Source organism: Argopecten irradians, chromosome 4 (assembly GCF_041381155.1).
Source record: "Argopecten irradians isolate NY chromosome 4, Ai_NY, whole genome shotgun sequence".
NCBI classification, from domain to species: domain Eukaryota; kingdom Metazoa; phylum Mollusca; class Bivalvia; order Pectinida; family Pectinidae; genus Argopecten; species Argopecten irradians.
Genome location: NC_091137.1, coordinates 41,599,750 through 41,614,925, shown reverse-complemented (window position 1 = coordinate 41,614,925; position 15,176 = coordinate 41,599,750). Strand labels below are relative to the sequence as shown.

General features: G+C 35.3%; 1 protein-coding gene across 1 annotated transcript in view; it reads left to right on the top strand.

Annotated features, from left to right (window-relative positions):
- The window catches only part of LOC138321702 (von Willebrand factor D and EGF domain-containing protein-like), a 32,848-nt gene extending 21,629 nt beyond the window's left edge, over nucleotides 1-11,219 (top strand). Inside the window, 12 exon segments of the mRNA XM_069265594.1 lie at nucleotides 645-845; nucleotides 1,444-1,545; nucleotides 1,547-1,677; nucleotides 2,264-2,399; nucleotides 3,889-3,991; nucleotides 5,483-5,655; nucleotides 6,262-6,530; nucleotides 7,986-8,091; nucleotides 9,300-9,411; nucleotides 9,961-10,088; nucleotides 10,566-10,686; nucleotides 11,020-11,219. Of these exon segments, the coding sequence (XP_069121695.1) occupies nucleotides 645-845; nucleotides 1,444-1,545; nucleotides 1,547-1,677; nucleotides 2,264-2,399; nucleotides 3,889-3,991; nucleotides 5,483-5,655; nucleotides 6,262-6,530; nucleotides 7,986-8,091; nucleotides 9,300-9,411; nucleotides 9,961-10,088; nucleotides 10,566-10,686; nucleotides 11,020-11,195 (1,758 nt within the window). The 3' untranslated portion in view covers nucleotides 11,196-11,219.
- The last annotated feature ends 3,957 nt before the right edge of the window (nucleotides 11,220-15,176 follow it).

Below are 15,176 nucleotides of genomic sequence, written 5' to 3'. Positions count from 1 at the left end.
CATTTGTCAGTGGTGGAGCATCTTTAAGATAAGAAAAATAGATATATACATGTAGGTATATTCATAAGCATTACAATCGATGTGATTCTCTCTAAAAGCTAGGTCGTACGAACTAAATTAAACCAGACCGTGTATAAACTATATCATTCAATTGTATGTCTGTATTAAGGTTTAAGGCCCTGTTTGAACTAGTGATTTTTGTATGCCTATATATCACTACTTAGGTGTACTTGAACATAACTTCACTAACAGGCTCAGCATGCATTTCTGTTACCAAATAACAATGCCATTATGTTTACTAGGACGGACGCATAGACATTTATTTAGTAACTAAGTTATGTTAAACTACATCAAAGAAGTGATATACTGGCATGCGAAAAATCAAGTTTAAACAATGGTCTTAAACCTTCATATAGTTTTATACACTTGTTTCTTTGATTTGACACGGTGGCAAAATACAAACTCTCTATAGGTTGTATTAGAAAATCGTTCACAAAATAAAGAATGTAATTAATTTTGCTTAAGACAGATTTTGCAAGAATATAATAATAAATGCGTTTTAAAAATGTATTTTGAATAACTTACATTATTGCTTGGCTAAACTATAGCATTACCGAGCACCGTAACAAAATGCTCTTTCACAGATCGATATCAGGACCTGGTCGTGCGGAAGTTACCATCCATGTATCTGTGCCATTGTGGCGAAGGAAGGTAACGACATAGTGTCTATCGATATGTGCGAGAAGAGGAAGAACCAAATCGCTGCTCCAGATGTGCAGGTCCTCTCCAACGGACCTCTTCATAGCATGACCGTGGACCGCAACCCATCAGGCAAACACTTTTACGTACGTATATATACATTAATAGAATCAAATCATGTGTTTGAGTTTTAATAAGTAAGGATACATTTATAAACTTTACATTTTAAGTGATAATAGAGAGAAAACACATTATCCAATAAAATGTAATGATAAATAAGAATAAAGTTATAGTTTTACACTTTTTTGTGTTAATAAGGAAAAAATATCATCTAATATTTCATAATGTTATGATAAATAGTTGATGTAAATAAGTAAACATATTATTCAATTACTTCGAAGAGGTGTAGAAAAAGCAATTTAAAGTGTTTTAGAAGTGAACCCTCGAGAATGTAAGCTCGGTTGGTTTAAATTTTCAAACTAGCCACAGTGTGGGATGTGGAACTGTGTGTGGTGTGTGTCGTTGGATGTTTGTAAGTGTGTGTGTGTTTGTGTGTTTGTAGGGGGGAAGGATTACCTCTGTAATGGTATTCCATTACAATTTGCGTTTGTTATTACTTAGGTTAATGAAGATATTCACATTTTAAGCAACAGATATGATTGCATACGAACAAGACAAATATTCTCCAGTATGTATTTTTTACAACCAAACGAGTTCAATAAACTATTTCTTTTGTGCCCTTAGTTAAACTTTGCCTCCGGCGCTCGTCTGGAAGTTGGTGCACATGTATCCGGTGGTCCCCATGGACACGAGCATCTCGGGCACATGAGCGTGGGGCTACAAGCGCCCCACCGATGACATGGAGGAATCTGAAGGACTTTGTGGCACATTTGATGGCACTTCAATGAATGATCTTGAGGGACCCGATAAACATGTCTATGACTCCCATCATATACACGACTTCTACCACTCGTGGCTGTAAGATTCCTCATTGATGATGTTAACGCTTCTAATTTAGCCTAGCCAACTTTAGGGCATATTCCGAGTGTTGAGAGAAATAAGAAAAAAAACCCAATAAGTTTGATATCACACGCGTAAATATCTTTAAGTTAGTACATGTCAAAAGGTCAATTTTACTTGTAATGGGAGAAAATGTAAATTCATGGTTTTGCATACTACCTAGATTTGACTTTAATTTGGCGAAATTGCCCTGAATATCTAGTGAAATCACTTGAATTTACATCAAGGCAATTTAATCTAAATTCATTCGAAATTGAAATGAAGGTCACTTTATGTGAAAGTGACCTTATCTAGGGTATTTTGATTCAGTTAATGCATGATCAAGTTTCACGTAAAATTGCCTTTGTACAAGAAAATAGCCATTAAAAGAAAAAAAATGTAAAATAGCAAAGCTAAAAATAATATCACAAACATAGTGATGCAACGTTGTCTATATTTCAAGTTTTGAAGTCGAGCTTCTGTAAAAACTAAGAACAATTAATTATAATGATTTTGAATATATCATGAAATATTAACAAACGAGGTACAATACCTCTTCTTATAGAATGAAACCAGGGACGAGTTTGTTTGACAGTCAGCCGATGTTTGACCCGCGTAATGACCGCCCTGAAACCTTCTGTAAATGTGACCATTCCAAAGCTGACTGTACAAAAGGCAAGGGCAACAACCCCAGTAAAACGGTAAGGCGTAGTATAAAAAAGGCGTCAGCATCTTACACTTTATAATGAACTCTAGTACAAAACCGAACACAGGATATGTGTTACTAGTATCACAATACATATGGATTTATCGTATCAATTTTACCGCGGTTTATCAATTTAGTTATCACGCATGTAAATCAGCCACTAGATTCTTTCACCATTAATGTGGGCCTATAATTAATTAATATGAAGTTAAAGTGAATAGTCGGGCAAAGAAAACCAGTCTAAATGCGTTCATTGGCCTTCCAAAAGTTCTCACATATTAATACGAAGGTCAAGTTCTGCTTAGTTTCCCAGTTCTGACCATTAAAGTAAAGAAAAGTTGAAAGCATCGAAAGCGAGGCTGTGTGGAAATGTAACCACGGACATAGTGAGCCGGGAGGACGTTTTAGAATTCCCATACTTTAAATTAATTTCTTCGTACGCAGACAGATTTTGACGAGAGATTTTATTTTTCCATTTCATAAGAAATTATACTGGATACATTCACACCATTTTTACCGACTTTAGCCATTCTTGCCCGACTGTTCACTTTAAACTTATATCAAATATGCCTGGGATCATAGTTACAAACCGGATACACATGTTAAAACCCAAATAACTGAAAATCAATCGTAAAATTTGAGTAAAATACATATTTAAGACGTGTCAGATGCCTTACAGAGTAAAATATATCAGCTATTGTGCAAATGTGTCAAATAAAATAATTATAATGGAAATTCCATCTTTCTGTATTTTGAACCGGCCCGGTCGAATTTCGCAGACTATGCAGTGTGATAAAAATAGAAGCGTTGAACTTTAGTGATTTCCCAAAATACACTGCATGAATTTAATGAACGTAAACAAAATGGTGGGTCGAAAAGGTGGGTGAAGCGAACACAAACGAATTTCGATAGAAAACGGATTACGAAAAAATTCAGTAACGTGCGCGATTGGGAAAGTCCGAATGAAAAGTCTCGTTTGACTTCTGACTTATCATTCAAGTACGCTAAATACAAATTGTTTTATTACGAATCTTAACAAATATGGCTTCTACTTCATATGTCAACCAACGTAAATTAGAAAATCATCTTAAACTGTGGAAAACTAATATTCCTTGTCGTGTCATTTAGTTTGTTGTTCATTATAACCTCGCTTTCGACCAACTTTCGTTTTGCGTTCCAAAAATAGAATATGACGGTCTATTTTTATAATTTTTGGGGTAGGTATTCCCCACATTTTCCTGTTGTTTTAAATCACCAATCATTGTAATAAAATATTCAATAACATCTGAAAACCATACCTCAGCATACAGAACAACTTATTGTAGGTTCATGTCCCTTTAAATCGTAGTTTTCAGTTCAGTTGCAAGAGTTCAATGATTTTCAATAGTAACAGCGATTATCAGATGTTATGACTTACAATGGGTAAGATCAAGGAGGAAAGTATTTAGTTGTTAACTGTACAAAACCTGTAATTCATATTTCAGAACTGCAATGGCAAATGTACACCAGTTCAACTTCAGGGCGGAGCTCATCCACGTGACCTAGATTACCCATTCGAGGCCCCTGTCAAACGAGACTTTAGTTCAGGTATGCATGTATACTGTAAATGTGAAACAAAGCGAGGGGGAATTATCCGCTAAATTACGCGAAGGTCCTTGATCACAAAGTAATAAATGATATTAATAATTATAATAAATCATATCTATAGTGTATCTATCACGAATATAGCAACACCGTGAAAGTTTCATAGAGACCGCAGAACCAAAATATTTCCCTTAAAACGATATGTTAACGTTTGTCACTGTCCAGGTTAAATGGAGTTTTCAAGTCTGGTCATTTGTCATTAATTTTGAAGAATGGCATCTCGCATACCTGTGAATAAGAAGAAAGATCTACTATCTTGCTGAACTTTTATGTGGGCGGTGCCATCTTATGTTGAATTCCGCACCAAAAATTGACCAAAATTTTCATGAAATTCCAATATTGATTGCCTCCCTCTGTCAGAAACACACTTGATAGAATTATAGAAATTTCTTTACATATTTCACATCTACATTTATTGCCCATCCCACACATTAAACATTTAAACTGATGCGCCCTGAATACCCAATCAGAAGGCTCCGAAACATTCACTTCTCTATGAAATCTTGTGCCCAGAAGGGGATTTCCAGGAATCTATTTTTGGTTGATTCTGCGGTCCCTATATTGACATTTCACGGATCAAAATTTCGCAGCCATGCCGATGAACTGCTACATCACAAAAATACCATTTCCGCGACAAAAACCGGCTTTATAGTATACGGTTATTCTTCGACTTTTTTCTTGGAGCATTTGCGATTATTCAATAATATAACCTTCTATGCATTACTAGCACTTACTAATCTCGTACTTATCAGAAGAATTCCGTCATAATATCTATATATACACTCTCCTCCATGAAGTTAAAAAAGATGTTTGTACCTAAATAATGTTGAGAAGTGGATATAAGTTTGAAGGGATGATTTCCAAAAATAGTATTGAGTCGGTTTCTGTAGATTTTAGTGATTTTGATTTGTTTTCGTTGATATAAACGGTTGCAAATTATTTCACTAAAGCATAGACACTTGCTTACGACTTTTTCACATTTAACTCGAATACAATTTTAACGGAATTAGATATCGTGGTCTCACAATAATATAGTATACCATATATCAATTTTAAATCATTCCACACATCAAACTGTCACTACCACGTCGACCTATTGCCTGCTAAATAACAAAAATATCATCACCGAAAAAAAAGTTACCGTAGAAACATCATCACCACAAAAAGCATCATCTCCACCAGCATACCATCTTCACGAAAACACCATCACTACGAAATTGCCGCCACAAATAAACACCATCTCTAGGAAATTGCCGCCACAAATATACTCGACAAAATTATCACCACAAAAATACCATTTCGAAAAAAATATCACCACATAAAATCATCTACAAAATTATCACAACAAAAAAGACCATCTCTACAGAAAGCCTTTGTTTTATATTTGAACAAAAATAAATGACTACCAGGTTTTGTTTACTGACACTTCTGCAGTACATATTGCAAAGAGGTCTTCATTCCCAACTCCTAGCGGGATTACCCAAGCGATGGCCATCTCTAGCTGTACTCACGATATACAGACGTCTTCCCTGTACAGCCGGTGCCGAACTGTTCTTTCACCAGAGTCGACACAACACTACATTGACGCGTGCGTAGAGGATATGTTGGTGAGTCAGATAAACATAAGTCTGGTTGGAAGGCTGTTTTTCATTGGTCAAATTGTTTTGTCTATCATGTCATGAAACATACGTGTTCCTAACGTCCTAAAAATAACAATTCTATGCAAATGACTTTTATCAATTTCCAAGTTTTGCCTCGTAAAAACTGGAAAATGGTTGGAAAATTCTGTATTAGTAACGCTTTACATCATTCGCTAATACAGTTCAATATAAAATGAGAATCTAAGGTTGCATCAAAATTAAAAATGATTTCAGGTTGCTTTTGTCTTTTTTATATGTAGGCTAGTTTTAAGGTGGGTGTTCGCCAAGCATGCGACGATTTTAAACACTAGATAAGTCATCAATTCTAGACATGCACATGGTCATTAAAACACTAGTGTTTTTATCCTTTTGACAATGGCCATAGTGTTCTAGATATCAGGTACATCAATGTAGATACTAGATATATTTCTATAGACACTGAACTTATTGACTGAATCCTATGAACCTTGCATATTATTTAAACAACTACACAGCTCAATACCGTTCATCTTTTACACATTTCAATATACGTCAACAGACAATTAAATGTCAATTATTTCCTTTTCACGTCAGTATGCTGATGGCGATGACTTCAACATTGTCCACATGAACGCCTTTGATACAGAATGCCAGGACACTGTGATGCGTGATGTTACAAACTACTCCATTGGTCCAAATCGTGAGAGAATCCCACCAGCTGACGTCACAACACACATGTGTCCCAATCAGTGTAGTAAACGTGGAACATGTCGTCAGGGCACTTGCGCATGTCAAACCGGATATACAGGTCCTGACTGCTCCGTACCAGTAGGTGTCGCTCCAGTCGTCAGTCATATTCGCGGGTATGTTATATATTATTTCATATTTACTCATGGATATGCCCACTTCACTATCCTCAAATAATTGGCACTAATAAGTTTTTTTGATGTCTACTTTTTTTGTCTTACCCCTGCTTAGTTCTGAATGTATTTCATATAAATTTATCTTATATGTATAAGTGTACGGTATACCTTTTACTGATATTTGTGATTAAATCACGGACGCTGACCTTCAAAACACGAAGCAATATCTTCTTCTGTATTTGAATTAATTCAAAACTGAGTGGTGAGAGTACAGTGTACGCAGATGCCAAGAACGAAATACCTCGTATTAGTCTCAAATGAAGCATTTTCACCGCGACATAACCACTGCATCTCAAAATTACTATTCACGTCACGGCAATGCCGTATGCATTCATGATATCACCAAATTGTTTTGCCCATATTTCCAGTTCAAAAGATTTGCGCATGCAATCTGTCATACCTATGGGTTGACAGAGAAAATTCCACGGTTAAAAGCGGTGATATATCAGTGCGTGGTGGGAGAAATAATTATATTCTCTGAGAGAGTAAACGTTCTCTCCTTCATGAACAGAACTGTAGGTCGAATCCAGTTCATGGCACAATTTGAAAACAAGAAAAGGCTGAAATTGAGGAATATGTGTGATCAGAGAAAAATAGTCTAGGGACGATGAATATGACATGATGACATCAGCGATCGGGCCTGTATAACAAAGTATATTATATGTTACTTTATAGACGGTGTTTGTGACATCAGAGATTGGACCTGTATAACAAAATGTATAATATGTTGCTATAGAGACGGTGCTTGTGACATCAGAGATCAGACCTGTATTACAAAATATACTACCTGTTGCTATAGAAATGGTCTTTGTGACATCACCGATCGGACCTGTATAACAAAATGTATTATCTGTTGCTATAGAGACGGTGTTTGTGACATCAGAGATCAGACCTGTATAACAAAATATATTATCTGTTGCTATAGAGACGGTGTTTGTGACATCAGAGATCAGACCTGTATAACAAATTGTATTATCTGTTGGTATAGAGACGTACTTTGTGACCTCAGAGATCTGGCTTTATAACAAAATGTATTATATGTTGTTATAGAGACGGTGTTTTTGACCTCAGAGATATGGCTGCATAGTAAATTGTATGATGTGTTGCTTTAGAGACGGTGATTGTGACCTCAGAGATCTGGCCTGTATAGCAAAATGTATTTACATGTTGCTATAGAGACGTTGTTCCTGAAGTCAGAGATCGGACCTGTATGCAAATATTATTTGCAGTAGATACGGTGTTTGTAACGTCAGAAATCCGACATGCATTGAATGTATTATCCGTTGCTATAGAGACGGTGTTTGTGTCCTCAGAGGTCGGGCTGTATACCAAAATGTCCGTCATATGTTAAATTAATAGGACCTGTAAATTAAAGAGTATTATCTGTTGCTATAGAGACGGAGTTTGTGACATCAGAGATCGGGCCTGTATGAAGGTTCAGGTTATAGCCCAACACTTGATGGATGGACCAGGACTAAAATGTCGTTACCAAAGAATGGAGGTAAGGACCTTTCATCAGTATTTGGTATATCTTTGAAACAAAAAAAACAATAACAATGATATCGATGAAATATATATTATATAGAGCATTGCAAGACAAGCGTTGTCATTTTTATCACTGCTAAGTAACATAATGCAAGGATCAATTATTGTTCTATTTTTGCGGGAGGTATGTAATTGTTACATCTATAATATCCGTTCACAACGCTAATGGCATTCTGTATGTGTCATTTCCTCCCGAATGCAGGGCTTTTGTACTATACTAATATCGCTTATATACAATATACATCATTCAACTAAAATATATATATCTATTGCTATCTATCTATCTATATATATATATATATATATCTAAAATATTATCTTTTTCTGTAGAGACTGTGTTTGTAACGTCAGAGATCGGACCTATATACAAATGTATTATTGTTGCTTTAGAGACGGTGTTAGTGTCGTCAGAGATCTGACCTATATACAAATGTATTATTGTTGCTTTAGAGACGGTGTTAGTGTCGTCAGAGATCGGACCTATATACAAATGTATTATTGTTGCTTACGGACCTATATACAAATGTATTATTGTTGCTTTAGAGACGGTGTTAGTGTCGTCAGAGATCGGACCTATATACAAATGTATTATTGTTGCTTTAGAGACGGTGTTAGTGTCGTCAGAGATCGGACCTATATACAAATGTATTATTGTTGCTTTAGAGACGGTGTTAGTGTCGTCAGAGATCGGACCTATATACAAATGTATTATTGTTGCTTTAGAGACGGTGTTAGTGTCGTCAGAGATCGGACCTATATACAAATGTATTATTGTTGCTTTAGAGACGGTGTTAGTGTCGTCAGAGATCGGACCTATATACAAATGTATTATTGTTGCTTTAGAGACGGTGTTAGTGTCGTCAGAGATCGGACCTATATACAAATGTATTATTGTTGCTTTAGAGACGGTGTTAGTGTCGTCAGAGATCGGACCTATATACAAATGTATTATTGTTGCTTTAGAGACGGTGTTAGTGTCGTCAGAGATCGGACCTATATAGAATTATTATTTATTGCTAGAGAGACGATGCTTGTGACGTCAATATTGCCTTTTAATTATTTGAAATATTTGTCACGAGAACAGACCATTGTCGATCGTAGTATAATCGTCTTACAGTTTTATATTGGTTTCATCAAACAACATATAGATTTTTTACTATTTAGGTTCGTGATGGAAGTCTACATCCAGTTGGTTCCGTGATCGAGGCACCAGCCAAGTTTGTAAGCTTCCTTGAAGTGGAATGTTCACTGCCTCGTAGTGATGTTTCTACCCATGGTAAGTCGTCCTTTTTTCATTTTCTTGGAAATTTTCAAAGGGCAAATATATCATTCTGGAATCGTTGCTCATTCTTGCATGTTTCAATGTGATTTTCGTTATTCATAAAATGTTAAGAATATTTTTCGAACTTATGTTGTGACGTCATCAGGAGATACTGAGGCTGTACAGAATATAAGGCTTCAATACACTGTAAACGTTCTTGTTTTGACACAAGTCTAGCGAATAAACAATTTTAAATGGATTAGTGCATTGGTGAATTCACCCAATCACATTACAGCTTTTTAAACCATAAGATGAAAATAAATTGGCACAATAAAATTTTAGTTCAATAATTCTGGCGCGATAAGCGCTACAATATCATTACAGCTGCTACAATATGTACATTAAAAGCATTACTGTCATATAAAACTCGCATTGTTTAGACTTTCTATATCCCTGCATGTGTGAGCAAATAGGAATTAGATGACCTTTGAAGGTTCGTTATTTACACTGTACTTTGGATACGACCCTTGTGATAATTAGGGCTTCACCAATTCTTTAATCCAGACAGCACTGTAGCCGGATTCATGGTGTCGGTGACAGCTGACGGACATAGATACAGTACTCCACACCCCTTCGTCGTCTACGACGGTACCTGCCAAGTATGTGACGTCACTGGTAATTGTACTATCAAGGTAAGTATCGATTACGTTCTTTTCATCAAAAGTTGTTTAGGATATACGTACATGTTTTAAACTTCAGTACTGTATCGTTGTTCTTGTGTGGACAATTTCGCAATTTATTGTTTGGTACTTTTCCGCGGGATGTTATTTTCACGAATCCTTTGTGAAGCATCTACAAGCGCCTATATGTGATTATTTATTTACGAAACATTTTTTTGGCAGGGGGGGGAGTAATATATTTTTCATATTTTAGATGAATCCACGAATTTAGCGAAATCAAAGCCCAACGAATATTAAACTTGTACTTTTACTTTGTACTTTGGAGGCTTTACCGATATTGAAAGCAATTTAGAATTTGCAAATTCAATATATTGTATGCCACATGAATAATATCATAAACCATAATGTTAACGTGACGTATGTAGATGTTTGTGTCTATATATTAATTAACTTTGATGCTATCATGATCTGTTTTGTAATGTATTGTAGGCCAACACTTGCCTCATTGAGAACTTCTGTAAGGTTTCTGGCGAGCAGAATTATGACCGTACCAGTTATTGTTCACCGTCCACAAATCCCCATAGCTGGACCAAAGATGACGCTCTCATAGGTAAAATAGGGTTTCTGTCAATCAAAAATAAAAGGATTGTTTCATTAGTGAAAAAAGTCAAGGTAGACAAAGGCAAAATGTATATGATCGGAAGCTTAATGAGCCATTTGAAATTCATTTTTTATCTTCTATTTTTTCTGCAAAAAAAAAAAAAAAATAAAAAAAATTCCGATATGACAAACAAAACCTTTCCGTGCTCATTGAGACGTATCGGACTTAATACAACCTTAAATATCTTGGCGGTTTACTTTTTTGATAAAAAGGCGGATTACACAAGTAATAAAAAGTTATATGGATTAAGTTTAGATTTTAAAAGTCCACCTTTCTCTACAGATATCAACTCGTTCACAGCCTCCAGGTCTGGCTGTCAATGTGGCTATGATAAGACTAAATTTGACTGTGCCTGTTGTAAAAACAGTGGCTGTCAGTGCGGACAGGTCAAACCCCACCTATGTACTGTGTGTGAAGACCTGGCTGCCTGTCCTTCTTACCCAGATATTATTGTATAAATAAAGTGTCTTCTACAAACTTTTTATAGTCGTGTTTCATATTTATTTCATTTAACCATTGATGTCACTAATTTTTTAACTTCATCGAGGTATGAAAGAAATTCATAATCCGATGAAGTTAAAATATAGTTACATTAACGTTTTTTATTAATTTTTCATGCTACTTGATAACACAAAGTACGTTTAAACGTACAATTTCCCAAAGGATTATTTTTTTTGAATCAATACGCAACGTCGACGTCTCTATTGTGACGTCATGATAGCGTCGGCTTTCGCATTATTCTCGAATTTTTTTCTTCATAGTATATTAAGAAAAATAATCTGTCAGTCAGAAAGTCGGAGCTAGTATGAAAACAAATAAAAATAGTTGTAGATAAGTAAAATAAGTACGTCTACAAAATTTGAATTTCTATACGCGTCCTTGATAATAATGATAATTATCCGAACACATATTTAGCAAACACAACACAAACATACCACATTCTCCCAAAACCCACTATCACAAGGAGACACAACACAAACATACCACAGTCTCCCCAAAAACACTATCACAAGAGGACACAACACAAACATATCACAGTCTCCCCAAACACACTTTCACAAGGAGACACAACACAAAACATACCACAGTCTCCCCAAAAACTATCACAAGAGACAAAACCTAAAACATCACAAGGAGACACAACACGAACATCGCGGTCTCCCAAAACACTATATTCACAAGGAGACACAACACAAACTTATCGCTGTCTCCCAAAACACTATATTCACAAGGAGACAAAACACAAAAATATCACAGTCTCCCGAAAAACACTATCACAAGGAGACACAACACAAACATACCACAGTCTCCCCAAAAACTCTATCACAAGGAGACACAGCACAAACATACCACAGTCTCCCAAAAAACACTATCACAAGGAGACACAACACGAACATATCGCTGTCTCCAAAAACACACTATCACAAGGAGACACAACACAAACCTATCACAGTCTCCCCAAAAACACTATCACAAGGAGACACAACACAAACATACCACAGTCTCCCCTAAAACACTATCACTAGGAGACACAACACGAATATACCAAAATCTCCCCAAAAACACTATCACAAGGAGACACAACACTAACATATCGCTGTCTCCCATCGCATACCATTTTTGAATGACCTTACCTTTTAATGTGGTGGGCCATATATTTAGTAGTAGCCTTGCTCAATATCGCTGATATCCGATCCATTCCTTTTGTCATATTAGAGATGCCATCATTTGGCGTACTATCCTTCTCAGTATAATGCAAAGTACATAAAATGCTGATTGGATCGTTTATCTGATGGAGAGAAGTTTTCCCTGCGTCTGTATGAGTGAGCTAAATACAATCGAACTTGTACAATGTACTCAAGGGGGCGTTACTTAACAGTTTTAGGGTTCATTATAAAAGGAAGGCAAATTGTAGGCATATGGGCAGATATTATGTTTCATTTCAAATTAGGCATTGAATCATTGGGATTGGTTGGGGGAAGGAAGGAGTAGGAGTGTGAGTATTCTTACCCTCAGTGAGTAGCTGTCAACAATAATTTTTTTCATTTAGTTTTCTTTTCTAGACTAGAAACCAATTTGGTTAAACCACCTATTTGGGTTTGCACTGATGCCAAATGCATCCGTGCGAAACAGGCACAATAGCACTGAAGCCATTAAAATGTACACATTAACACAGATATTATATTTTTATCCACCGTAGCATTAGCCTATGATCCTTTGGTAACTATATGGTCTTTGCCCTTCGGATGTCATTAATACTAGGTGTAAGTTTCATATAAGTTTATTATGGATTTCTGTAAAGCAGGTGATTATAATCTGATCTACATTGTGCAATTGATGACAACAAGGCCTTTGATCGTAAAAGTATAAATGATACCTTCGCTTGGAAACTTCTTAAAAGAAAAACTAAAAAGACACGCCTGTCTTCAAAGAAGTATGTCATGTAGTCTAAACTCTGTATTATGTTCTCGCTATGCTTTAGAGTTTACAAAGATAATCATTTCAGGCAGACAATTTTGTTGCTTTATCGTCTTGGATTGATTTACAACTACACTAACTTAAGTATGCTTAGTCTGTCAATGATCATTTTCAATATGTAGGAACTTTACTTTATTCATTGTGATGGAAAGATCTTGGTATACATCATTTCTCTCTCTCATAAAGTACTCAACAGTAATTTGATTTAAATGTACTTTATTAATATAGATAGATAAACAATAGAAATAGACACACATAATTCAACTGATTTTAAGCTCATTTAATATTCGCGAAGATGTAGTGTAGATGATACTATTGACACAATTATCAGCACTTTAGGAAAAGGTGTTTTTCTCTCCATTGCACCACCTCCCTCCCCCATTCACATGGTTTCGTCCTTCCTAGCGTTCCCTTTGAAACCTCCCCTCTAACACACATTTTTTGCTTTGAAACAGATGAGGGTTATGTCCCTTAGCCGAAACACACCATAGTCTAGAAGTTCAATTCAATTCTTTTATTACCTTGAGCCTTTCGGCTCATCGGTTTGTAGATTCCGTTCCTGCTTAGCTTTACAACGCACTGGTCTGTATTGTATAGAAAAATATCTGTGATAGAAGCAAAACCCTTAATGACGATTGAAATAAAATTTTCATGAATTAAAATGATGCTAGCTGCATATGTCTCCACACGATCTAAGATAAACATTTTGCATTGCATTTTTACTGAATGCAACCAGTGTTAGAGTCAATAACGACATTGGATACTGGCTATAAGATTCAATATACTGTACACATGATTGTTTTTGCAAGACAAAAACTCGATGTTTTCAATTAAAATAGGAAAATGAATTTTAAAAAATGATGTTGTATATAGTCCATTTTATATTGAAATAGATAGAATTCATGACGTTCTCGCGGCGACATTGGCATCGCTAGATAAGTCTACCACACTGGCACTGCTAACGAACTAACACATTCTTAATGTTATCAGAATACGAGGAATTAGAGTCGTATAGGGGGCTTTGCTCTAAGAAATTAAGTGAAAACGTATTAACGGCGATATTCTTAAAAAATACACAAGGATCTTGAAGGAAGTGCTGGATAGAAAGATACAACTGACACTTTAGTAGAATGGTGAAATCTTACCAAAAAGATCAAAAAGTTAACACTTTAAGTGGGTAAACAGATAAGCATTAATACTGAGAAAATTAAGCACATAGATAGGTAGATAGGTAGATGAACTAATAGAGGAAGACTCCAGTAATTCTTAATACAATATAGAAATTTAAAACTAAAATTAAACAATATCATGATAATAAAGCGCGATCAAGGGTCCAGTACTTTAAAGGAATATATTAGAAAAAGTATTTCTTTGGAAAAGAAAAGAAAAATGCAGAAATTCGCAATAGTTAGAATAAATATTGAGAAAGGAACCTAATTAGGATCGATAAATACTCATTGTCCAAACAAAGTTTTGTAAAAAAAAAAAATATTTTCAAGACAGACGGATGGAGTAATGGTAAAGCTGAGTACTTAACAAAATGTATAGAAAATATATTAACAATTAAAGACAGTATGCATTTAGACAGGCCTATTGAACAGGAAGAAAAAACTAAACCAATGAAATAAATTAAATCCCCAGAAAATGATAGAACAAAATCCTAATTCTAAGGTAAAATTGTTATACAAGAAAGGGGAAAGAGACGATATAAAAAATTGGAGACCTATAACCCTTTTAAATACTGATTATAAAAAATGCAAAACTTTTAAGTAATAAATTAAAAATAATTGTTTCATTCAGACCAAAAAGTAATTGTATCAGGACGAATCTAAATGGATGCTAATAGACTTCTATATGATGCAATTGACTATTACAAAGAAGGGGCCATGCTATTTTTAGACCAACAAAAACTGTTTGACAGAATTAAATGCGACGGGTTATGAAATGTTTACATGAATTGA